The 24,241-nt window shown below is 54.4% G+C and overlaps 1 protein-coding gene across 4 annotated transcripts; it reads left to right on the top strand.

Moving 5' to 3' along the window:
• Window positions 1–512: 512 nt before the first annotated feature.
• On the top strand, window positions 513–18,341 carry FTCD (formimidoyltransferase cyclodeaminase). Of its 4 annotated transcripts, none has more exons than XM_027961283.3 (14): window positions 513–602; window positions 1,185–1,368; window positions 2,114–2,242; window positions 3,017–3,105; window positions 3,183–3,362; window positions 4,335–4,472; window positions 4,571–4,702; window positions 10,218–10,279; window positions 10,611–10,740; window positions 10,829–10,990; window positions 12,410–12,453; window positions 12,626–12,764; window positions 13,936–14,031; window positions 15,055–18,341. In XM_027961283.3, exons 1-14 carry the CDS (start codon window positions 549–551, stop codon window positions 15,226–15,228), a joined length of 1,713 nt encoding a protein of 570 aa, XP_027817084.1. In that variant the 5' UTR covers window positions 513–548; the 3' UTR covers window positions 15,229–18,341. The 4 variants fall into 4 exon arrangements, with proteins under 4 accessions (XP_027817084.1, XP_027817080.1, XP_042093913.1 ...); XM_027961279.3 differs by having other exon boundaries at window positions 15,035–15,281; XM_042237979.2 differs by having other exon boundaries at window positions 513–1,368; window positions 2,098–2,242; window positions 15,035–15,281.
• The last annotated feature ends 5,900 nt before the right edge of the window (window positions 18,342–24,241 follow it).

The raw sequence follows: 24,241 nt of genomic DNA, 5'->3' as shown, positions 1-24,241 counted from the left end.
TTTTCTGGCCTCAGTGGGGTGGGAGCTGGGCCTCACCTGTCTGCCCCTTCCCAGTGCCATGGGCCTGCACTCCGCCCTACCCCCCCACCAATACCCCCCCTCCTGCCAGCCAGCTGTGCTGACCTCTGCTGAGAGCCAGGCCCAGGGCCTCACACACGGTCCCTCTTGTCCCTCTGTGGCCCTGAGGCTCAGTTGTTCCACAAAGAAACAGCGACCAGGAGGGTCGCCCAGAGGGTCACCAGGGGGTTCTGGGCCCATCTGGGCCTGGAGCCTGGGGTGACCTGAGGCTGTAGCCTGCTGAGGACTTTTCCCCAGGAGTCCAGTACTTCTTTCAGGGGAGTCCACACTCAGCTGGGCAGAGGTCTCGGTCCTCCCCTCCACCTCCTCCTCTGCTGGCTGCCTCGCAGGGTCCTGGCTCTGCCCCTCCCCCATCTTCCCAGTTAATAAGAAGCCTGGCTCAGGGAGGGCCCTGATTGGGGAATAAAGGCCCCGCCAGCCTCCTTCCCACCTCTGCTGGTGAAAGGAGCGTCTGGGTCAGGGTTTGGATCATGTCCCGGCTGGTGGAATGTGTCCCCAACTTCTCAGAGGGGAACAATCAGGAGGTGAGGGCCTGGGGGCAGCCAGGACAGTGCAGGGGGCTTGGGACCAGGAGGGCTTGGCTTGGGGTGGGGCCTGGAGACTGTTTTTTCTGGAAAGGGTGAGGAAGGAGCAGTGGGTGGGCAACCAGTGAGGGGTCCTGGTCCAGGTCTGGGCAGGTTTGGCCTCTCAGGTGCTGATGGAGCCCCAGAAGGCTGATCCACACAGCTGTTTGAGGGTCCTTGTGCAGGGCATAGCCTCCCCTCCACCACCCACCCTTACCCCCAGGTCATCTGCAGGAAACTGAGTCACGGAGCGCTGGGTAGCCTTCCGGCTGCCTCAGCAGTTTCTGGGCTGCCTGGGGGCCGGGGCCCCGACCCTCTGTGACCTTGGCCTGTAGTCACCGTCTAGGGGCCCCGGCAGCCCCCCACCCAGTTCTGCTCCCTGCCTCAGTTTCTCCCCATGGGGTTGCCTGTCGCTGCTCCCAGATGCCCAGCACCAGCTCCTGGCCCTGTGTCCGGGTGGGGGCAGGACAGACTGGGCCCCGGCAGCTCCAGTGCCCCACTCCTCGTGGGGAGACAGAGGCGTAGGCCCGGCTTCACACCCAGGTGATTGACGCCATCGCTCGAGCGGTGGCGCAGACCCCAGGCTGCACGCTGCTGGACGTGGACGCTGGCCCCTCCACCAACCGCACCGTTTACACCTTCGTGGGGCGCCCTGAGGACGTGGTGGAGGGGGCCTTGAATGCCGCCCGCACTGCCCACCGGCTCATCGACATGAGCCGACACAGAGGTGAGGGCGGGGGAGGGCGGCCTGCCTCGCGCTCAGGACTTGCAGAGGGCAAGGGGCCAACAGGCTAGCCGGATGCTCCTTGGACCCCATTTACATTTCAGGGGCCCAAGAGTGGCCGGTAGCAAGGTGCTTGCACTCTGCATGGGCCCTGGGTATGGCGGACAGAGCCCTATCTGTCAACAGCCCACAAACCAAACACATTCTTTGGGCAGCAGTGTCAAAGGCCAATGGACACACGGGGAACTGGTCAAAAGGGCAAGGTCTCTGGCCTCTCACAGAGGGGGAGGGAATTCATGAGTGATTCCAACTGGTGAAGGGCAACCGAGGCTTATCTCAGAGAAGCTGCCTGGTTGGGGGGGGATGATGTGGGACTGCCATCTAGGGGACTGCCTGGGGGGAGGGACATGGGGTTGCCATCTGGGGGGCTCCCTGAGGGGAGGGGACGTGGGGCTGCCATCTGGGGGGCCACCTGGGGGGAGGGGACGTGGGGCTGCCATCTGGCCGTGGGCTGCTGGCCTGCAGTGGGACTCAGCTTCTGAGGTAACCCTGTAGGGCAGCGGGGTGCAGGAATCCCCTCCCTGCGAGCGCAGTTGGTCGCTAGGGAGGGGGAGGGGTTTGCCATCGACAGGCCGCAGTGCTCAGCCTGCCTCTCTGGAGCCCTGTGGTCAGTCTGAATGTGCGCAGAAGGGGCTGGAGGGCGGGGTTCCACACCTAGGTCCCCTTCCTCAGCCCCATCTCTGTGTAGGGGAGCACCCCCGGATGGGCGCCCTGGACGTGTGCCCCTTCATCCCGGTGAGGGGTGTCACCATGGACGAGTGTGTGCTGTGTGCCCAGGCCTTTGGCCAGCGGCTGGCAGAGGAGCTGGGTGTGCCAGGTGAGAGCCCAGGGCGGGTGGCCCCTCCTCACCTCAGCTCAACAGCGGCAACAGCAGGCACCCTGTGAGGGTCTCTGCTCTTACATCCTAAAAAATGCAGATTTTAAGGGAGAAAACTCTACCATGCAGGTTTTTGACAGGCAGGAGTAGGTCCCCCTTCTCCTATGATGAGAACCTGTGAGGACAGGGTCCCAGCCGTCAGGGAGCTGGCAGACTGTCACCCTTGCTTGGCAGTGGGCTTGAGTAGCGGCTCCATGAAGGGCTTGAGCAAGGTGGACAGACAGAAAGCCCTTAACAGTCTCTTTGGGGAATTAAATCAAGGGAAGCCCAGCACACGCAACAGGTGAACACCTGAGAGGCCAGCTGCACGTCCGGCCCCTGCCTGTGAGCCAATGGGCCGACTTGGGGATGGGTCCTGCCTCGTGCAGGCATCAGAAGCTGGTAGTGAGGTTTGTTTTCTCTCCTCCACATTCCATGTTTTGTTCAGCAAAAATGCCCTTTGGAGAGAAACATGAATATCCTTTCAGCCCCGCATGCCTGCTCCCAACTCTTGTGGGTTTTTCTGGGGCATCAGAGCCTGGGCAGTGGGAGTGGGGCCTGCCCTGCCCCTGGGTGGGCAGAGGAGGGGTCCTGCCTATACAGAGTGCCCATCAGCGACCACCCACACTCACCTGACGGGGCACAGAGATGGGGGCTGCCAGCAAGACGGAGCTGCAGGAACGGGGTCCCACAATGCCTGCTGCCAGGGGCCTGACTCGTCAGGTCCCTTTGCAGTGTACCTCTACGGCGAGGCCGCACGGACGACCAGCCGCCAGTCCCTGCCGGCCATCCGGGCCGGGGAGTACGAGGCCCTCCCTGAGAAGGTGCCGTGCCCCTCAGCAGGGGGCGGTCTGGGCTGGGCCCTCCTCCCAGCTTCCCTCACCCGCCGGTCTCCCCACAGCTCAAGCAGGCCGAGTGGGCACCCGACTTCGGGCCCAGCTCCTTCGTTCCTAGCTGGGGGGCCACCGCCACAGGGGCGCGGAAGTTCCTCCTGGCGTTCAACATCAACCTGCTCAGCACCAAGGAGCAGGCGCACCGCATTGCCCTCAATCTCCGTGAGCAGGGTCGTGGGAAGGACCAGGTGGGCGGCGCCTGCAGTCCCATGAGGCCTGGCTCGTCCCTGTTGCATCTCGAGGGGCTCCCAGAGAGGGTTAAGGCTGGGCACCATGTGTGGACCCCCAACACATGGCGGGTGGGTGGGTGGACCCACCCACCTTGGTGTCCATGCCATGCGGGACTGGCAGGGTCAGTGTTCCAGGGTTTGAGGTTCAGGAGCAAGTCTTTAAGGACATTTTCCATGGAAGCAGCAGGTCTACAGCTGTGGCCAACATACTGCAGCTTTTCCACGCTGATAGGAAAACAGGCGTTGCTGAGTCCCAGGTATCCCCAGGTACCCCAATCCACCAAGTCTGCCATAGGAACTCCCACCTAGTTTGAGCACCACTTCTGCAGAAACTTTGCACTGGACACAGGTAGACAAAGACCTGGTGAAGGAGGCCCTGCTCCTCCTCTGTCAGCCTCCACCCCCAGAGGCCTGGGCCCGGCTTCTCTCTCGAATGCTCAGCTGTCGGCAAGCACAGCATAAAAGCATGGCAGCTCCCCAGTCCTGCTCTGTGCTCTGCTGAGGTCAGAAGTCAGAGGTCCCCCCTGAGAGGGAGTGAGTGCCCCAAAGAGCAAGGGCTGCGAGCTGGCCTCTGGGGCAGGGGTGGGATGGGAGGAAGGAGCCAGGCCCAAGACAAGGACGTGGGTGGAATGCTGGCCAGGCAGCAGGGCCTGGTCTGAGCCTGGACCCTGTGTGGGGTGAGCCGCCGTTGGGGGCTCTACTTCCGGTGGTGGGCAGGCCCCTCCCATGCTCAGATGAGAGGCCGGGGGAGCAAGGCAAGGAGGAGACCAGCTGCACAGCACAGTCTTCAGGCCACGGCCCCCCTTGTCCCCGTGTCTGGGGCAGAAGGGAGACCCTGGGCCAGTTGAGGGGATGCGGGTGGGGGGGGGACTGTCAGTGTGGGGTGCCAGGAGAGGCAGGGCCGGGCTGGGTAAGCCTTGTCCTCCACAGCCAGGACGCCTGAGCAAGGTGCAGGGCATCGGCTGGTACCTGGATGAGAAGAACTTGGCTCAGGTGTCCATGAACCTCCTGGACTTTGAGGTCACAGGGCTGCACACCGTCTTCGAGGAGACCTGCAGAGAAGCCCAGGTGAGCGGGGCAGGTCCTCCCCATATTCCCAAGCCCAGCTGCCTGGGCACTGATGCCTCGATCTCCGACCTCCGCCCTCTGCCCTCCGCCCTCCGCAGGAGCTGAGCCTCCCGGTGGTGGGCTCGCAGCTGGTGGGCCTGGTGCCTCTGAAGGCCCTGCTGGACGCGGCTGCCTTCTACTGCGAGCAGGAGAACCTGTTCCTCCTGGAGGAGGAGCATCGGCTCAGGCTGGTGGGCAGGGCCTGTGAGGGTGGGGCTGGGGCTGGGGGGCTGGGGATCCTGAGAGAGAGCAGGCACCTGCTCCCAGGCCTGGGTTCCTGTCCATGTGGCCTCCTACTTCTCCTTTGTTTTATTGTCTGTGCCTGCAAGTTGAGATCACATTTTTCACTTGGTGGGCACTGTTGGGGGTTTCTCTATGACCTAAAATATATTCAGTTTTGTGAAACTTCTGTGAGAGGGGGTGCCTGGGCTCGGTCGGATGGAGGGACTTGCCCCTCCTCTGGTCCTGACCCGTCCAGATTTGGGGGTGTGAGTCTAGCCTCCGTGGGCTATTCACCACATGGTTCCTGCAGTCCTGGGTCCCTCTAGCCAGCTCTGGCTGTAGCCAGCTTTTGCCATCCTCTTGCTCTGGCCTCAGGGTGGTTCTGTTTTGAAGATATTTCTTAAAATGAGCACATGACTGGATTTCTCTGAGAGTTTTTGTCTTTTGGTTGTTGGGTTTATCCTTTTGTATTTACTAAATACAGCAGATATGCTTGGGCTTGCTTTTGTCCTGTTTTTAGGCAGAGAGGATGTGGTTTTCTTCCGGTTATATGGAGGCAATATAATGTGTGTATGCAACTCTGTGTGTGCAACTCTGCGACCCCATGGACGGTAGCCAGCCAGGCTCCTCTGTCCTTGGGCATTCTCCAGGCAAGAATGCTGGAGTGGGTTGCCATGCCCTTCTCCAGGGGATCTTCCCAACCCAGGGATTGAACCGCATCTCCTGGGTCTTTTGCACTGCAGTAGAGTCTTTACTGCTGAGTCATCGGGAAAGCCCATAACTTAATATATTCATCTCCATTTTTGATTTATTAAGTTAAAATCTATCTAAATGTATCAATGTGATTTGTCAATTTTTATCAGTGTAAGCACCACAAAGATATTCAGTTCCAGGCCATTGCAAATAAGTCGAATATCCCAATAAAGCCACTCACATGATTTTCTGGTTTCCTGGTGTACATAAAAGTTATGTTCATACTAGACTATAGTCTGTTAAGTGTGCAATATCATTGTGTCTAAAAAAACTGTGCACATACTTAAAAGTACTTTATTACTAAAAAAAAAAAAAAGCTAACTTTCATCCGAGCTTTCAGAGAGTTGTGATTTTAATGCTGGTGGAGGGTTTGAAATATTGTGAGAATTACCAAAATCTGACACAGAGGCACACAGTGAGCAAATGCTGTTGGAAAAAGGGGGCCCATAGAATTGTTTGAAGCAGCATTGCTACAAAATTTGTCCAAAACTCACTTTCTGTGAAGCTTGAGGTCTGCGATCTGCAGGCTGCTTGCTGTGCACATGAGAAAGTAACTCTCGATGTTTATCCTCATCTTTTCTCCCTTCTCTGCTGCCGCTGCTGCTAAGTCTCCTTAGTCATGTCCGACTCTGTGCAACCCCATAGAGGCAGTCCAACAGGCTCCCCCGTCCCTATGATTCTCCAGGCAAGAACACTGGAGTGGGTTGCCATTTCCTTCTCCAATGCATGAAAGGAAAAGTGAAAGTGAAGTCACTTAGTCGTGTCCGACTCTTAGTGACCCCATGGACTGCAGCCTACCAGGCTCCTCCGTCCATGGGATTTTCCAGGCGAGAGTACTGGAGAGGGTTGCCATTGCCTTCTCCATCTCCCTTCTCTAGTTCCCGGTTTTTTAGAGCTGTGTCATTTTTTTTTTAAGGGAGTTGGTTCTTTTAAATATTTTTTCAGCTTTTAAAATTATGGTAAAACATACATGACATAAAATTTCCTATCTTAGCCATATTTAAGCGTGCTGGTCAGTGGTGTTAAGGATGTTTATAAAGTTGTGTGCCCATCACCACCGTCCAGGATGGGGTTTCCCGTTTCTCTGAAAGGTACTGTCAGAAAGGTACCACTCATACTGCCCCTGCCGGTCACCGGGTGGTGCTCCATGTCACGGCACCATCTTCTCGCCCTGGACTTGGGCTGTGTCCTCTTCAGTGTCTTTCGCTCCTTTCAGCATGTTTTGTAGTTCTCATTGCAGTCTTTCATCTTCTTGGTGAAGTTAATTAATCCTTAAGTATTTAATTTTTTTTATGCTACTGAAAATGGAATTGTTTTTGTAATTTGTTCTTCAGTGTTCAGAAATGCACTGATCTTTGTGGGTTGACTTTGCATCCTGCTACCTCGCTGAATTCATTTGTTCTCGGTGGTTACCTTTATAAGTTTGCATAGTATACTTACTCCTTTAGCTCTTAATCGGTGTTAGACTGTCTCTTGACTCATGGTGAAGAAAGACAAGAAAATCAGTGCGCTGTTTGAGCTGTCATTGCTGGTCCAGATTTAAATTGCTTTGTTGATATTTTTACATTGTCTGAAGTATACCATTTACCTTCTGTAACCATATCCACATGAATTAAATATACATAGATATTTAAGCTTGGTTCTGTACTTAAGTGAGGTCACTGTGCATCTCTGTCCTTTCTCTGTTGCCTAGATTTCACAATCAAGCAGGTTTTCGAAGAAAGGCTCAAGGGGGCTTTATTCTGTAGGTTCTAGTGTGTTTGGGAATGTCTTTGTGTGACTCCATTCTTTCGAAACAGTAGGACAACCAAAGAGCTTCCCTGGTGGCTCAGTGGTAAATAACCCGTGTGACAATGCAGGAGACTCACAGACGCGGGTTTGATCTCTGGGTCAGAAAGATCCCCTGCAAAAGGGAATGGCAACCCACTCCAATATTCTTGCCTGGAAAATCCCGTAGACAGAGGAGCCTGGTGGGTCCTGGAGGTTCATGGGGTTGCAGAGACACAACTTAGTAACTAAACAACAACAATAAAGGAGAACCAAAACCTCCAGTCACTTGTTTTTCTCCTGAGAATGTCGCAGGCACATCCTTGCCACCTTTGGAATAAATGTTGCTGTGTGTATGGTGGGGGAGTCTAAGGCCGTCTGGTAACTTCCACACCCCTGCTGACCTGTTCTTTCTCCCCAAAGCTTGAAGAACTGTCTTTATCCTTGAAATGCAGTAACTCTGCCATATATGTCTTGGTGTTGATTATTCTGCATCAGTTTTTCTTTAGAACAGGGTTCTGTGTTATTTACTGATTCATTCTTGTTCAGTTTCAGGAATATTTTCTTTAATACTTTTGATTCAGTGTTTGGTTCTTTCACTTTGCAGACATAGTCACTCCATGGTAGCATTTTCTTCTTCCATATATCCTGTTTTTTTCTACACTTTCTCTCCGTTTTCCCCTCTCTGTATTTGCTGTGGTTTTCTCAGGCCTCACTTCTTAATCACTTATGTACTTTATAGCTTGGTTTGTTCTCTTTCTGGCCACTACAAAGTTCTATGTCACTTTTTATTTTGATGTAATTCTTGCTCACAGAAGAGGTGCGCACATAGTATCAGGAGCTGCTTTATTCCCTCCCGATTCACCTATTGTTGTATTTTGCACCATTTTCTGTATCTCTGTTTCTCTGCATTCACGCACAATTACATTTGTTTCTGGACCATTTCAGAGTAGGTTGAAGACACTGTCCTTTATGCCTCATTTATTCAGAGTGTATTTGTCTAGATCAAGGACATTCTATTATACAACCACAGTGCAATGATCAAAATCAGGAAATTCAGCACAGTACAATCTGCTCTAATCTGCAGACTGTAATCAAATCATGTCAGTGTCTCCCTCTCCTGGCTCCGGCCCAGACCAGGAGCGGGTCCACGTGCCCTGTCTTTTACGGCCCTTAATCTGGACCAGGGCCCCAGTTCTCCCTGTCCTTCCTTGACCATGATGGGCTGTGAGCACTGCTTGCTGGGTGCTGGTCTGACCTTTCTCAGGGCTGGGTGTGCTTGTGTGTTTCCGGCAAGAGCAGCACAGAAGTGATGGGGTGTCGCCCTCAGGGCGTTCGTTACCTGGGTCCCCTTGTTGGACTGGTCTCCCCAACCCAGGGTTATCACTGTGGTGTTCCTGTTTTTCCTGTTGCTGTTAATAAGCACTCCCGGGGGCAACAGTTCAAGACATGTAAATACTTTGTGCCTCTTGAAATCCAGCCTCAAGAATCTCCCTCCTCCATCCTTTTTCCACTTTCACCTCTCCCACATCTATTTATCATTTATTAACATATTTGATGCTTTCTATTGCTTCTTGAAACCATAGTATTTTATATTCTTTATCTGAAAGTTCTGAGATCTGCAGCCTTTGAAGGTCTGGCTTTCCAAAGCATCGTGCCTGCTGACACACGTACTGATGCTTCTGCAGGTGCTTTGGGAGTTCTGACTGCGTGCCTGGCTTTCTTCTGTGGTGATTCTTGGTCATCCCTAGCTGCTCAGTCATGTCCGACTCTGTGCGACCCCCTGGACTGTAGCCCGCCAGTCTTCTCTGTTCATGGGATTCTCCAGGCAAGAAGATTGGAGTGGGTTGCCATTTCCTGCTCCAGGGGATCTTCCTGAATTCTTGGTCACTGGTTTAAACTTGTGTTGCTGCTTGGGCCCTGTAGATGAGCCTCTTGTTCGGGCTTTGGGGCCACACAGAAGAGAATTCTGTGTGAACCGTGGCCTCTCTCCCTCTTAGGTTACAATTCCCAGGAAAGATATTTTCTGGGGCTTCACCATCTGGCGGCTTCACCAAACTAAGCCTCAGACTGGAAAGGATCTTGATTATTTCCTGTGAAGGGTGGCTCTCCCCAAATACATCCTTGGAGGTGCTGTCTTCCAGGGGCCTCCCGTCTGAGCCCTGCTTCTGAGAGATGGCTCAGGCGTCTCTGGGTGGACCCAGCTCCAGGGTAGGGAGAGCTTTCTGGCAGTGGATGGTTTCCTTTACTTCCTGCCAGGCTTTTGGGCGCTAAAATCCATTCTGACAGTCCTGTTCCTCTCTCTGAGGTTTTCTGCAGCGGGTGGGCTGCTCTCAGGCGCCCTCTGGTATGTTCCCGCCTCATTCCTGCATCCTCCGGGAGACCTCAGGCCATCCCTGGCTCTCAACTTGTCCCGTACTTGTCGCTTTCTGTCCCCATGTGGCTCAGAGGGGCTGGGACTGTGTTGCCAGCATCAGCGCCATGATGTGTCCTAAAAGCATCTTTAGGTGAAAAGAATTCCTCTCTGATATGGGGAATTTATTTCACCAAAAGCTTATTTCCAACTTTTTTTTGAAGTTGGATAAACTTCACTTTTCATCACATATCGAGGGTCATAGCTGGGGTGCTCACGCAGCTCTGGGCCTTTGAGAGCCAGAGCCACTGACTCCCAGGAGCTGGAACCCTGTCCAAGAGGCAGTTGTCTTGGCCCACATGCTCGCGCGTGGGGAGGACGGGTCACACTGGGCCTGGGTCTCCCCTGGGCAGTGCAGTGGGTGGAGTCCAGGGCCCGGCAGGTCACCTGCCTTGAAAAGCTTCTGTCTGCAGGGCTGCTGGTGGGTGTGGGTGTGTGTGTGTGGCAGCTGTGTCCCTGCAAGCTCCACACCAGGGCCAGGGAGCACCCCCACAGGTGGCAGGGGTGGGACCTGGGCTCAAGGGAACCCCACTCACCAGGCCCTCTTCCAGGTGGTGAACCGGCTGGGCCTGGACTCCCTGTCCCCCTTCAACCCCAAGGAGCGGATCATCGAGTGAGCAGCCCCCGACCCCCACTCCTGTGCAGAGACCCCCTCGGTCGTCCAGAGCTCTGCTCTGTCACTAAGTGTAGGGCTGGGGGCTTGTTGGGGGGCCCAGTGAGGCCCCAACAGGTCCCACTCGCTCCTCACACAGCTCCTGGCTGGTCACAGCTGCTTTCGGGGTGGCTGCTCTGCAAACAGGGTCCATATCCCCTCCCCTGTGCTGGTCTGAGCCAGGGACCCCCCAAGTCCCACCTTCCTAGCCTAGAAGTAATGACCCAGGACCCTCCGACATAGACCCCAGCCCACCCCAACCCTGGCTTCCCTGACCGCCCCTGCCCTGCAGGTACCTGGTCCCCCAGGACGGGCCTGAGCAAAGCCTGGTGGACCAGCCCCTGCGTGCTTTCATCCGGGCCGTGGGCGCCCGCTCAGCAGCCCCGGGGGGTGGCTCCGTGGCAGCAGCCAGTGCAGCCATGGTGAGTGGGGCCTGGGGCAAGGAGGTGGGCGGTGGGGATGGGGGCGCCCGGCCCGAGGCTGGTCCCATGATCAGCACGCTCTCCCCAGGGCGCCGCCCTGGCCTCCATGGCCGGCCTGATGACCTATGGGCGGCGCCAGTTTGAGCATCTGGACGTGACCATGCGCCGCCTGATCCCGCCCTTCCATGCCGCCGTGGCTGAGCTGACTGCGATGGTGGACGCCGATGCCCAGGCCTTCGAGGCCTACCTGGTGCGTGTGCAGGCGGGCCATCACCACTGGCCCTACGGAGCAGGACCTGAGGGAGAGTGGGGTCAGTAGACAGTGATGGGGGTCTCCAGAGGAGAGAAAGGTGGGCCAGGGTCATGGAGGTGAGGGGGAGACTGCCACTAGCACAGACGTCTGGAGACCAGGGGGCCTGGAGGGAGGGGACAGTGGTCTGGCTGCTCTTGGGTTGAGCCCAGCAGGTTTGGTGCAGGTGTGACCCCAGGTCAGAGTCTCTGCAGGGCTGGGGGTCGGGGGAGAGGAGAACACCTGCCCTGAGGGTCAGCCAGGCTCAGTGTCCCTCTGCCCAGCTCCCTGCACCCTGCTGATGGGCCGACACCCAGACCTGCAGATCCTGGAGGAAGAGAAGAGCTCTGGTCCCGAAAGAGTGGGAACAGAAATCTTTACATGTAACACAGTCAGTCACAGTGTTAGCGATCAGAGAAGACAGCTCAGCAACAGAAGTAAAGGGCCATGGGAGCTGGGAGGCTAGATCCAGACCTCCCTTGTTCAGGAGGGCCCGGAGGGAGGGGTGTCTGTCAGACCTGGGTGGAGGTCAGGGGACTCGCAGGAAAGTCAAGGTGTGAGTTCAAGGTCAAGAAGTCCCAGGGGTGTGGGAGAACAGAGCCAGCAGGGGACACAGGAGAGGAGGGAAGGGGGGTGGTTGGACCCCACGGGGGAGGAAGGCCTGCTGGGGAAGGTGTGAGCTCCCGGGGGACAACAGTGCCCAAAGCCACCTTGGGGCAAGACCTAATGTGAGGGTGGACAGTGTTCTGGGCACGCCTGGGGCAGAGGCCTTGGGCCAGCCCTGCTGGGGGGTTTGGGCCAAGTCTAGTCTGCACCTGGGCCCTGGGTGGACAGCTGGCCTCCGTTGCTGGGCCTCAGTGGATGGCTGTGTGAGTGACTCGGGGGAGACTTTCGCCCTGGGGTGAGTGCGTTTCCTGTATGAAGGATGCCGCCTGGTGGCCCCTGCAGAGCTTGCGTGGGTGGTGCCTGGAGTGGTCCTCCCGAGGTCCCCTGACAACACGGCCATCCGACCTGGAGGTCACGTGCACCTCTTGGTGCGTCCCACATGGGCAGGGCAGTGGGAGGAGCAGTTTCATACTTCCTGGAAGGAGGCCTGGGCTGTGTGTCGCCCTCGGGGGTGGGGGGACACGGCCTGAACCTTTATGCTGGTCTCTGGGGTTGCACAGTTGCCTCCCCTGGATTGGGTGGGGAAGACTGGTGCTGGAGCCCTCATTCCCCTCTGGCCCCCTCCCCAGTCCCTCAGAGGTGGCTCTTGATCTGTGATTCACGGAAGCAAACTTGGAGGTGGTGGGCGCTGTGTTAGGCCCCCGCCCTCCCCAGGCTCCCAGTCCCCTTGTCACAGTCCCTCACCCCGCTGTGTTTCTATGCTTGCTCTGGCAGAAAGCAACAAAGCTGCCCAAGAACACACCTGAGGACAAGGACAGGTGAGTGCAGCGCACATCCCTGGTACTGGTCAGTCCCCGCCGGGTGTGCTGTGGCTGAACAACGATTTCCCTGTGGTCCCCAGCCTGGTTCCGTGGGCTCCTCAAGGAGTCATCGGGTAGCTGGGGGTGTCTGGGCACCCCAGGCTCTGACTGCCAATGGCCTTGCTTCCAGACGTGAGGCCGCTCTGCAGGAGGGGCTGAGGCAGGCGGTGGCTGTGCCCTTGGCGCTGGCAGAGACGGTGGCCTCGCTGTGGCCGGTGTTGCGAGAGCTGGCCCTGTGCGTGAACCTGGCCTGCAGGTCAGACCTGCAGGTACGTGGCAGGCCCTGCTGCTGGTGCAGAGTGAAGGGTCAGTGGGTGTCACAGCTGATCACTGAGCCAGCAGACTTGAGTGCTGGCAGGGGGTCTTGGTCCGTCTCAGCCTTCAGAGCCGGCTCTACTAAGATCTTGTTCAAGGTCACAGCGCAGAGGCAGACACTCGAGTGTGCTCCAGAGTCCACCTCTGACTGTGCCCTCTGGCCCCAGCCGCCCTCCTCCCGATTGGCCCCTCTCCCAGAAACCCCAGGCGCTCTCAGACATGCATTCGCACCCTGTCTGTAGCCTCTGCATGGAGGCCTGGGGACAAGGGCCATCACACCCAGTGCTGTTTGTCTACAGCCCGATCCAAGGCCCCCAGCCACATGGTCTTTACAGAGAGACACCTGTTTTCAGTGTCTGGTCTTCAGGCCCTAAGGACTGTATACTCCTTTCCTGGGAGGTGGCTGCCTGTGAGTTGTTGGGAAGGTTCTAGAAGCTGTCTGAGCACAGAGGCCATGGTTCCTGCATTCTGGGTCTTCCTGGCCCAGCATGTGCTGCCCATCTCTGTGGCCCCTCAGGGCCTGTAAACTGCCAACATGCTGTGCTCATTGTTAAAGGCCCCGTGTGGCCAGCTCTGGGCTTCCCAGGTGGCTCAGTGGTAAAGAATCCGCCTGCCAATGCAGGAGCTGCAGGTTCCATCCCTGGGTCGGGAAGAGCCCCTGGAGAAGGAAACGGCAACCCACTCCAGTATTCTTGCCTGGGATCATCCCACGGACAGAAGAGCCTGGCAGGCTACAGTCCATGGGGTCACAAAGAGTTGGACACTGAGTGATTGAGCATGCACTCAGCCTGGGCTAAGCACGTCTCCAGCCTGGGCTGTGCCTGAGGCATCACTGGGTCGCAGAGTTGGAGTGCCGAGGTCAGCAGGGTGTGGACTGCCGGGTGGTCAGCTGAGGGTGGGCCTCTGAGTACTGGGTGGCACAAAGGCCCTGGGACCCACCTTGGAGAGGGCCAAGCTTCTGTCCAGTGACTCTGGGCTCCCGAGGGCTCTAGTGACCGGTCAGATTGCCGTCTTCAGGGTTGAGGCGTGAGACCCCCAGTTTATGTCCTGGGCTGAAGTGGGCAGGGGGAGGCCCCGCAGCCTGCCCGATCACGGCTGGCTGGTTCTACCTCGTGGCCATTGCAGGTGGCAGCCAAGGCCCTGGAGACAGGTGTGTCTGGTGCATATTTCAATGTGCTCATCAACCTGAAGGATGTCACTGATGACGCGTTTAAGGACCAGGTGAGTGGGGGCACAGGCCGGGCCTACTGAGAGGCCTGGAGGTTGCCTTGGTTCCCGCATGTGGGGCCCGGGGGCACCTGGCTAGTATGTCCTTGAGGGAGGGATGTGTCTGTCTGACGAGAGAGTCCTCCAGCTGCTATGGGTGGACAAGGCCTGTCTTGCAGAACGCAGGCCTCAGGGGACAGCTGGGGCCTTCTTTCAGGGTCTCTGTCAGGGCAAGTGGCCTGGGTGCCTGCTGGCGCCCCCTTACTCCCTCCTGGGGGCTCTGGCCAGGGCCGGGTCCCCTGGATGGGCTGGGCTGCGGCACCGGCAACACGTGGTCTCAGAGAGCAGTTGCTGGCCCGTGCAATTGTCCCACTTCAGCTTTTGTGACAATTTCATTGTCGCTCTTTTTGGAGGAGAATTCACAGAACGTGCAACTCGCTATGTTAAATTATACAAGTCAGAGGTAGCTGGCACATCTACGGTTGTGAGACTACTACTTCTATCGAGTGCTGGAACATTCTTGCCACTCCAGAGGAGGCCCCACAGTAACCCCCATTCCCAGCCCTGGCCACCACCCTGTATTTGTGATTTTGTGATGATTGTTAAAAAGTGATTTCCTGACTGGGAATGGGAGCACTAGGGCTAGCCAGTCCTGACTTGCCTCTCTAGCCAAGCTGAGCTTGTCATCAGGGAAGGCCCTGTCCCCCCTAGGGCATGAGATAACATACTAGCCACTTGAGCGCTGCCCCTTTGGGCCTGGAGGACACAGCCCCGCCTTCAGCAGTGGTGTATAAAGTAGGGAGACCGGGAGGGTGGGGACTGGGCCTTGCTGGCCCCAAACGTCAGGAAAGACAGAGGGACCCTCCCACCCCCACTGAGAGACCTGTGAGGATCTGGAGTTCCCTAGGTCAGAGGCTCGGGGCCACCCAGAGTGGACAGCCCAGGAAACCAGCAGGGAGGCTGGGCCCCTGGGGTGGGTGGCAGGTGAGTGGTGATAAAGTGCTCCTGTGTCTCTTAGGTCCGCCAGCGCATCTCCAGCCTCCTGCAAGATGCCCAGACACAGGCAGCACTGGTGCTGGACCGGCTGGAGGCCCGGCAGGAGTGACGGCTGAGCAGGGAATCGACAGACTCCACTCCCCCTTGCAGCTGCTCCAGACACGTCCTGGGGCCCCAGATGGGGGGGATATGAGGGGCAAGGATAGGGGGCTGTGAGGAGTGGGCATGGCTGGGGTTGGCAGTGCCAGTAAAGTGATGACACACTGGTGCCTGTGGGGTCCATGTGGAGTGCACGTGGGATCCCAGTGAGGGGCTTGGGGGAGGCCTGAGCTGAGTGGCAGAAATGGGACCTCATGAGGCACCAAACACAGAGGTGCCAAACACGGATGGGAAGGTGCTGGTGGGGACGAGGGGAGGGACAAGTGGGAGGGAATGGGGGTGGAGCACAAGGTGACACAGGGTCACAGAGTACCCGGGGTCCTGGGGGCCAGAGCCCCCTTAGTAGGACCCTCAGATCTCATGGAGGGATGAGGGCTATGCTGCCTCATGGACAGGGGAATGGCGGGGGATCCACCAAGGTGAGGGTGGCCGGACCAGCTCCTCCCAGAACAGGAGAAGATGAGAGCAGCAAGTGGCCGGGGACATGAAAGTGATGTGTGGGCCAGGTCCCCGGTTCTGGGAGAAGAGGGTGCAGTGTCAGACCTGGGGTCCCAGAAGGGAGAGTCCAAGGCACTGGGCACTGACTTCTCTTGGTGGAAGCTCAGTGGCCCAGGCCCAGTGGTGGGGGTCCCAGGAGGGTCTCTGCAGGGCCTGGGTGATGAGGGAGGGATGGGAAGTGGTAGAAAGCCCAAGCCCCCCTGCCCCCCCATTCCCGGGGCTGGAGGCAACAGGACAAGACCTGAAAGGTTGTTTCTGTGAGCTGTGTGTTATGCCGGGATTTGTGACCTCCAGAGGAGAGGATTTCCATCCAGGGTCAGAGATGAGGCTTGACGACTTGGGGCTTTTTGTGTAGCAGAGTTTCTTTTAAAGCATAATAGAGACAGGGACAACTTCTGATATAGACATCAGAAAGTGAAAAGTGAAAGTGAAAGTTAGTTGCACAGTTGTGTCTGACTTTTTGCGATCCCATGGACTGTAGCCTGCCAGGCTCCTCTGTTCATGGAATTCTCCAGGCAATAGTACTGGAGTGGGTTGCCGTTTCCTTCTCCAGGGCATCTTCCTGATCCAGGGGTTGAACCTGGGTCTCCTGCATTGCAAACAGATTCTTTACTGACTGAGCTACTAGGGAAGCCCCTAGACATCAGAAGGGGACAGGAAAAGAGAGCCCCCTTGCTAGTTTCTAGCAAGGTGTTTTATATCTGTTAGAAAACGATTAATCAGATAAGAGAGACAACTCAAGGCTGAGGGAGTTTCACCAGGCTCAACTCCCACAATAGATAGGATGACATGAGGTGTGTCAACCCCCAACCATAAAACAATTGACAGGGAATACTGGTTTGTTGAACCATTATCAGCCCAAGATTTGAAAAAAGAAAAAACGTTAGTCTCAGGTGGAACCATTTTGAAGAAAGGCAAATTCTAAAGCAAATACATAGCTTCCTTAACATAGCTTAAGATAAACATTTCCCATAAGAAAAAAACACACTGGTTAGTTCCAGGCAGGATGTTTGCCACTTATTTCCTCCTGCCTCTTGGGGACCTCTGGCCTTCCTGCCTGTCACCCTCTCAGACCCACCTGGGCCAGCTCTGGTCTAGGAGCTGAGCTGACGCTGACGATGATGGCCCACTGGAGGTTGGGCCACAGGGTCCTCGGGGTGTTGGGAGTTGGAGGTGGAGGAGGGCAAGAGGTGTGACCTATGGGCCCTGCGGTGGTACCTCAGGAGGGCAGCATCCATGAGGCTTGGAGCTGCAGATGGTGAGGGTCAGAGCTGCTGTAGGACTGAGCACTGCCAGGGGTCTGCAGGCTGAGGTCTTTCAAAATAGGCAGTGTGTCAGGTCACCTGGTTCTAAACCCAGGGCTGCTTAGAGATTCTGCAGAGAGGCCCCGCCCCCTCGTCCCCACCAGCGCCTTCCCATCCTCGTCAGGAAATCGCTGAATTCCCTCTTTGTGCCCATTTAGTGTTTATTTATGCAAACACAAACACATGTGAATTTATGTTCTTCATTCCTTGACACTACTTATACAGAGCAGATCAATGCTGATTTTTGTTTCTAGTTAACGTGTTAGCCCCGAGGTCTTTCACATCAGCGTTTAGAGAGACTCCTGAGCTCAATTGCTCAGTCATGTTCAACTCTTTGCAACCCCATGGAATGTAGCCCACCAGGCCCCTCCGTCCATGGGATTCTCCAGGCAAGAAGACTGGAGTGGGTTAGAGAGACTCTACGTAATGTATATTTTATTCACTTGTCCTTTCCCTGTATTTCCTTTACCATTTCATTGTGAAATATGAGACACATTCAGGAAGGTGCGTGTCCTGAGCGGCCATCTCCCCATCACAGAATCCTCCTGACCCCCACCCCCCGGGCCTGGCTCCATGGTGACCACAACCCTGCCCGTGATTCCCACACAGAGGTTCAGTTTTCCCTGTGAGCTGATGTTCGGGTCAACGGGGTCATGTGTGCCCTCAGCATCTGCTGCTCCTCTCAGCCCCGTGTGTGTCCTGCACAAGGCCGTCCTAGGGTGGTGCCCTGCTGAGCCGCAGCACCCCAGTTCCCTCACAGCCCTGTGGCAGTTTGGAGGAGCCCCGGTTCTCACTGCTGACAGCAGAGTGTGTCCTCAGCTCTCTGATGCTGGGATAGGGGCAGAGGAGGTGAGCATGGTAACAAGCAGGTCAGAAGAGACTCTCACCTGTTGCCTGTCTGGGAACCATTTACCTCCACCTGAGAACAGGGTTCCCCGAGCAGCCACAGTCATGGCCTAAGCATCCCCACTGACCCACAGCCCCAGGGCATTAGCTGAGGTAGCCCCTGGAGTCTTAGGGAGAGATACCGCAGGTGACTGTGGGTGATTCAGGAATGAAGTAAATGCCAACTGCCCCACCATGAGACATTGTGGCTGGTTGTTATGTAGCAGGAGCTGACAGATACACTTTCCAACGCACCTCTAACTTCTGTTACATCTGAGGGTGACTGTCTTGTCATATTAACGATGGATTTTCTTTTCTGTGGTCTGTTCACATGTGTAGCCTGTTTATCTAGTCTGTCCAGTCCTAAATATCCATCAACCTCCAGCTCCTTCCCAGGGGCGGGGTCTCCCCACCTCAGCTGCTCCTACTATAGCAGCCTCTGGCTTCCAGGACATTCCCATTAAAAGTAATTTCAAAACATCACCACACCCTGAAATTCCTTCCAGACGGGCTATGCACATGGGAAAACCAAAAAGCATGTGTGCACTTGTTAGGTAACCATGCAGAATATTGAGAGAAAATGATGTAGAGGGTCTGTCCTCCTGGAGCAAGGCAGAGAGCCCAGTATACTTTATAGGGAAATTAAAAACCTGTTTTGGTAAAAGACATGATAACCAGAGCAAATGTCAGGAACCTATTTGAAGTTACTATCGACCAACAGAAAAGCTCCTACAAGTCAAACCAGCAAGGGCAGTGTGCGAGCAGGCTGTGGTGGGTGTGCTTGTCTGTGTGTGGACGCACATATGCGTGTTTGTGTGCAAATGCAAAGAACATTCCGGGAAGGTCCCCAAGGGGTGAACTCAGGAAAGAGGGTGAGCTGGGATGCAGTGTGGAGTGTGGGGACAGGAAAGGGGCCAGTGCCCAGCGGCCTCAGAGGCTCACCTGGGGCCTGCCTGCACGGGGCAGCGCAGCGGGTGGGGAGGGGTCCTGCAGGCCGAATGGGGTGGGAGTGGGTTCCTTTCAAGGGGCATTCAGAAGAACTGCAAGTGGATTTTTAAAGCCACTCTGCAATGGCACATCCGAGGGTCCTGTGCTCCCCGAGTCGCCGTGGCTCCCTCAGAACCCCTTCATCTGCTCCTGTTTGCTTCTCTGAGGCAGGGGTATTAATAGATGCTCACAACCGTTCCTTTTGTCAGCCCTCCTGGAGATGTGGGTGCTTTCATCTGCTGGTGCACCGGCCTCTGCCCCTAACTACCCCCAGCCCACTGGTCCTGATTCTCTGTGTCTCTGGGGGCCACCCCTTGGCTGCCTTTGCCATTTCCTCCCATGTTGAGGGGCTGGGAGGTGAGGCATGTGGGGTCTCTCCAGGTGGTGGGGGCTGTGAGGGTGAGGTCAGCTTAGAAACACAGGGCCTCCCCCTCCTTTCCCACAGCCTTGGCTCAGCTGACCCCACTGCATGGTGGGCACCCAGCAGGGGCTCAGGTGGCACCTAACCCTCAAGCCCAAGTGGCTGCCATTGAGCTGTGGGACTGAGGGGACAGCAGTGCAGAGGCTGAGGGAGCTTGTGAGCAGTGGTGGACATGTGGCCGTCACAGAGGCCTGTTGTGAGGAAGCATCAGGGAGAGGACAGAGGTGTAGACGCTGGTGAAGTTATGGTAGTGAGGGGGTGTTCCTGAGGGGACTCTGGGGAAGAAAGTGGCTGAGGGACATTAGTAAGGGGAACTTAGTGATGAGATGTGGGGGCCTTTACTGCGGGGATGTTGGAGACGTGACTTTGGGAAGAGAGGTTACTGAGAATGTTCATGTGGGGTGTCCCTGAGGGCACATGGTGAAGTGTGTGAGGGCTGTTAGTGTAGGGATCTGCTGAGGACACCTTAGTGAGGGACACTGGTGATGGGTGGTTTGTGAGGGATGAATGTGAGAGGGTGTTACTGAGGGGACATTAGTGAGAGGTGTTCTTGTGGGGATGTTGGTGAAAGGATGTTGGTTTGTAGACTTTGGTGAAGGATGCTCCTGAGAGACACTGTGAGGAGGTGTTGGTGGGGAGGCTTGGCTGAGGGGACATCGGTGTGTGGATGTGGGTGACGCGATATGAGACAGAGCCAGATGTTAGTGTGGGGTCACTGGTGAGGAAACTCTTGAAGGAACGTCTGTGAGGGATGGAACTGGAAGCATATTCAGTTCAGTTCAGTTCAGTTCAGTTGCTCAGTTGTGTCTGATTCTTTGTGATCCCCATGGACTGCAGCACACCAAGCTTCCCTGTCCATCACCAACTCCCGGAGCTTGCTCAAACTCATGCCCATTGAGTTGGTGATGCCATCCAACCATCTCATCCTCTGTCCTCCCTTTCTCCTCCTGCCTTCAGTCTTTGCCAGCATCAGGGTCTATTCTAATGAGTCAATTCTTTGCATCAGGTAGCCAAAGTATTGGAGCTTCAGCTTCAGCATCAGTCCTTCCAATGAATATTCAGGACTGATTTCCTTTAGGATGGACTGGTTGGATCTCCTTGCAGTCCAAGGGACTCTCAAGAATCTTCCAACACCACAGTTCAAAAATATCAATTCTTTGGCACTCAGAATTCTTTATGGTTCAACTCTCACATTCATATATAACTACTGGAAAAACTGTAGCTTTGACTAGATTAACTTTTGTTGGCAAAGTGATACCTCTGCTTTTTAATATGCTGTCTAGGTTGGTTATAGCTTTTCTTCCAAGAAGCAAGTGTCTTTTAATTTCATGGCTGCAGTCACCATCTGCAGTGATTTTGGAGCCCCTCAAAAGAAAGTCTGTCATGTTTCCATTGTTTCCCCATCTATTTGCCATGAAGTGATGGGACCGGATGCCATGATCTTTGTTTTTTGAATGTTGAGTTTCAAGCCAGGTTTTTCACTCTCCTCTTTCACTTTCCTCAAGAGGCTCTTCAGTTCCTCCTAGCTTTCTACCATAAGGGTGGTGCCATCTGCTTATCTGAGGTTGCTGATATTTTCCCTGGCAATCTTCATTCCAGCTTGTGTTTCATCCAGTCTGGCATTTTGCATGATGTACACTGCATAGAAGCTAAATAAGCAGGGTGACAATATACAGCTTTGATGTACTCCTTTCCCAATTTGGAACTAGTCTGTTGTTCCATGTCCAGTTCTAACTGTTGCTTCTTGACCTGAATACAGATTTATCAGGAGGCACACAAGATGGTCTAGTATTCCCATCTCTTGAAGAATTTTCCAGTTTGTTGTGATTCACACAAAGGCTTTGGCGTAGTCAATAAAGCAGAAGTAGATGTTTTTCTTTCTGAGAAATTCTCTTGCTTTTTCTATGATCTAACAGATGTTGGCAATTTGATCTCTGGTTCCTCTGCCTTTCTATTTTTTTTTTTTAACGAATATCTTTTATTTTGTTAATTTATGGATCACAACATTTAAGTATTGACATAAGATATTTTTATCTCAAAACCCTATGTATCTTATTTCTAAATAATTTTTTTTAGTTTTTTATTTTTTAAATTTTAAAATCTTTAATTCTTACATGCATTCCCAAACATGAACCCCCCTCCCACCTCCCTCCCCATAACATCTTTCTGGGTCATCCCCATGCACCAGCCCCAAGCATGCTGCATCCTGCGTCAGACATAGGAAGATGGCAATGACGACCCTGTATGCAAGACAGGGAAAGAGACACAGATGTGTATAACGGACTTTTGGACTCAGAGGGAGAGGGAGAGGGTGGGATGATTTGGGAGAATGACATTCTAACATGTATACTATCATGTGAATTGAATCCCCAGTCTATGTCCTCTGCCTTTCTAAATCCAGCTTGAACATCTGGAAATTCTCAGTTCATGTAACGTTGAAGCCTAGCTTGGAGAATTTTGAGCATTACTTTGCTAGCGTTTGAGATGAGTGCAATTGTGCAGTAGTTTGAACATTCTTTGGCCTTACCTTTCTTTGGGATTGGGATGAAAACTGACCTTTTCCAGTCCTGTGGCCACTGCTGAGTTTTCCAAGTTTGTTGGCATATTGAGTGCAGCACTTTCACAGCATCATCTTTTAGGATTTGAAATAGCGCAACTGGAATTCCATCTCCTCCACTAGCTTTGTTTGTAGTGATGCTTCTTCCTAAGGCCCATTTGACTTCACATTCCAGGATATCTGGCTCTAAGTGAGTGATCACACCATAGTGGTTATCGGGGTCATTAAGATCCTTTTTGTATAGTTCTTCTATGTATTCTTGGCACCTCTTCTTAGTATCTTCTGCTTTTGATAGGTCCACACTGTTTCTGTTCTTTATTGTGCCCATCTTTGCATGAAATGTTCCCTTGGTATCTCTAATTTTCTTGAAGCGATCTCTAGTCTTTCCTGTTCTGTTGTTTTCCTCTATTTCTTTGCATTGATCACTGAGGAAGGCTTTCTTATCTCTCCTTGCTATTCTTTGGAACTCTGCACTCAGATGGATTTATTTTTCCTTTTCTCCTTTGCCTTTCTTTTCTCTTGTTTTCTCAGCTATTTGTAAGGCCTTCTCAGACAACCTTTTTGCTTTTTTTTCTTGGCGATGGTTTTGATCATGGCCTCCTGTACAGTGTTCCAAACCATCCATAGTTCTTCAGGCACTTGTCTGTCAGATTTAATCCCTTGCATCTATTTCGCACTTCCACTGTATAATCATAAGGGATTTGATTTAGGGCATACCTGAATGGTCTAGTGGTTTTCTCTACTTTTTCAACTTAAGCCTGAATTTTGCAATAAGGAGTTCATGATCTGAGCCACCGTCAGCTCCCAGTCTTGTTTTTGCTGACTGTATAGAGCTTCCCCATCTTTAGCTGCAAAGAATACAGTCAATCTGATTTCAGTATTGACCATCTGGTGATGTCCATGTGTAAAGTTGTCTCTTGTGTTGTTGGAAGAGGGTGTTTGCTATGACCAGTGTGTTCTCTTGGCAAAACTCTTTTAGCTTTTGCCCTGCTTCATTTTGTACTCCCAGGCCAAATTTGCCTGTTACTCCAGGTGTCTCTTGAAGTGTATTAGTGAGATGACATTAGTGAGAAATGGTGGTGAGGGAATGTTACTGAGGGGACGTTTTTGAGGGAACACTAGGAACTGTTAGTATGGGAAACTAGTGAGGAGACTAGTGAAGGGTGTTACTGAGGGGACATTAGTGAGGGGACATTAGTGAGGGGACATTACTGAGGAGACATTAGTGAGGGGTTGTTACTGAGGGGATATTAGTGAGGGGACATTACTGAGGGGGCATTACTGAGAGGATGTTAGTGAGGGGTTATTACCGAGGGGACGTTAGTGAGGGGTTGTTACTGAGGGGACATTACTGAGGGGATGTTAGTGAGTGGACATTCATGTGGGACATTGGTGTGGGGACGTTTGAATGGTGACATTGGTGAAGGTCCTTGGTGAGGAGATGTTTGTGCCGGGCTGTTGCTGAGGGATACTGGTGGGGGGCCTTAGTGTGGGGTTATTCACGAGGGATGTCTGTGTGGGGACACCAGTGAGGGGATGTGCCTTCTAGAGACAGGAGAGTGGCTGGTCAGGACCCTCATGGACACTTCGAGGGTCTAGACTCTCTGGGTCGACTGTCCTTCCTGTGGGAAGTGGCGTTGACAGGTGTGACATCCACTCAGGCTGAGGGTTCTCCTCAAACACTGTGTTTTGGTCCTGGAATAAGGACGCCATTTCTAGGTAGGTGGACCCATGCCTTTGTGCACACTTTTGTCGCCTGGGAGTCACTGGGCTCCCATGAGGAACTGGAGTCCCAGCTCGTGGACAGTTCATGCTGGTGATGCCTGCCTGGAGGTTGGAGGGGTGGCTGGCGCCCCTCTGTCCTGTGGGTCCTGTGGCAACTCTGCAGGCTTCCTTTTGTGACCTTTGCCCCAAGTGAGCCCATTTGGGTTCATCTTTGCTGGGTCTCCTTCACTCATGTCCACTGCTTTCAGGGGAGAGGATCCACACTGAGTAGGGTTGGGTGGGGTTGAGCAGGCAGAGCGGGAAGGCCCTGCAAACCCGGCCTTGCTAGAGGTCTGAGGGCGTCCTGTGTGTGTGGAGTAAAGGGCCTTGTAGGAAACCATTATTTCAGCACGTGTATGTGGCAGAGAGTGAGTCTGGGGGTCCCCCAAGGGCTGAGAGCTGGGCACGTGGGGGCTCAGAGAACAGCCCTGAGAGGGAGCTGTGCCCTTGGCCTCTGGGGAGGTTGGGGCCCTCAGGGAAGAACCTGGGGGATGCCAGTGTGGCGAGCACACTGCAGCTGTCTAGGGTGGCCTGTGCCCTGGAAGGAACCTGGCCCCCCACTCACCAGCATCACAGAGAGAGAGAGAGAGAGAGAGAGAGAGAGAGAGAGAGAGAGTCCTTCCCTCTGCAGAGGGGACCTGTGCAGGCCCAGTG

Source organism: Ovis aries, chromosome 1, assembly GCF_016772045.2.
Source record: "Ovis aries strain OAR_USU_Benz2616 breed Rambouillet chromosome 1, ARS-UI_Ramb_v3.0, whole genome shotgun sequence".
In the NCBI taxonomy this organism is placed as follows: Eukaryota; Metazoa; Chordata; class Mammalia; order Artiodactyla; family Bovidae; genus Ovis; species Ovis aries.
Note: the sequence above shows the minus strand (reverse complement) of the source record. Positions and strands in the feature narration are given on the sequence as shown.

What these genes read in the sequence shown, in the direction of transcription:
- FTCD (XM_027961283.3), top strand. Translation starts at nt 549, where the DNA reads ATGTCCCGGCTGGTGGAATGTGTCCCCAACTTCTCAGAGGGGAACAAT. An exon ending in ACACCTGAGGACAAGGACAG is followed by an intron (nt 12,454 to 12,625) that starts GTGAGTGCAGCG and finishes CCTTGCTTCCAG; the next exon opens with ACGTGAGGCCGCTCTGCAGG. An exon ending in ATGACGCGTTTAAGGACCAG is followed by an intron (nt 14,032 to 15,054) that starts GTGAGTGGGGGC and finishes GCGCATCTCCAG; the next exon opens with CCTCCTGCAAGATGCCCAGA.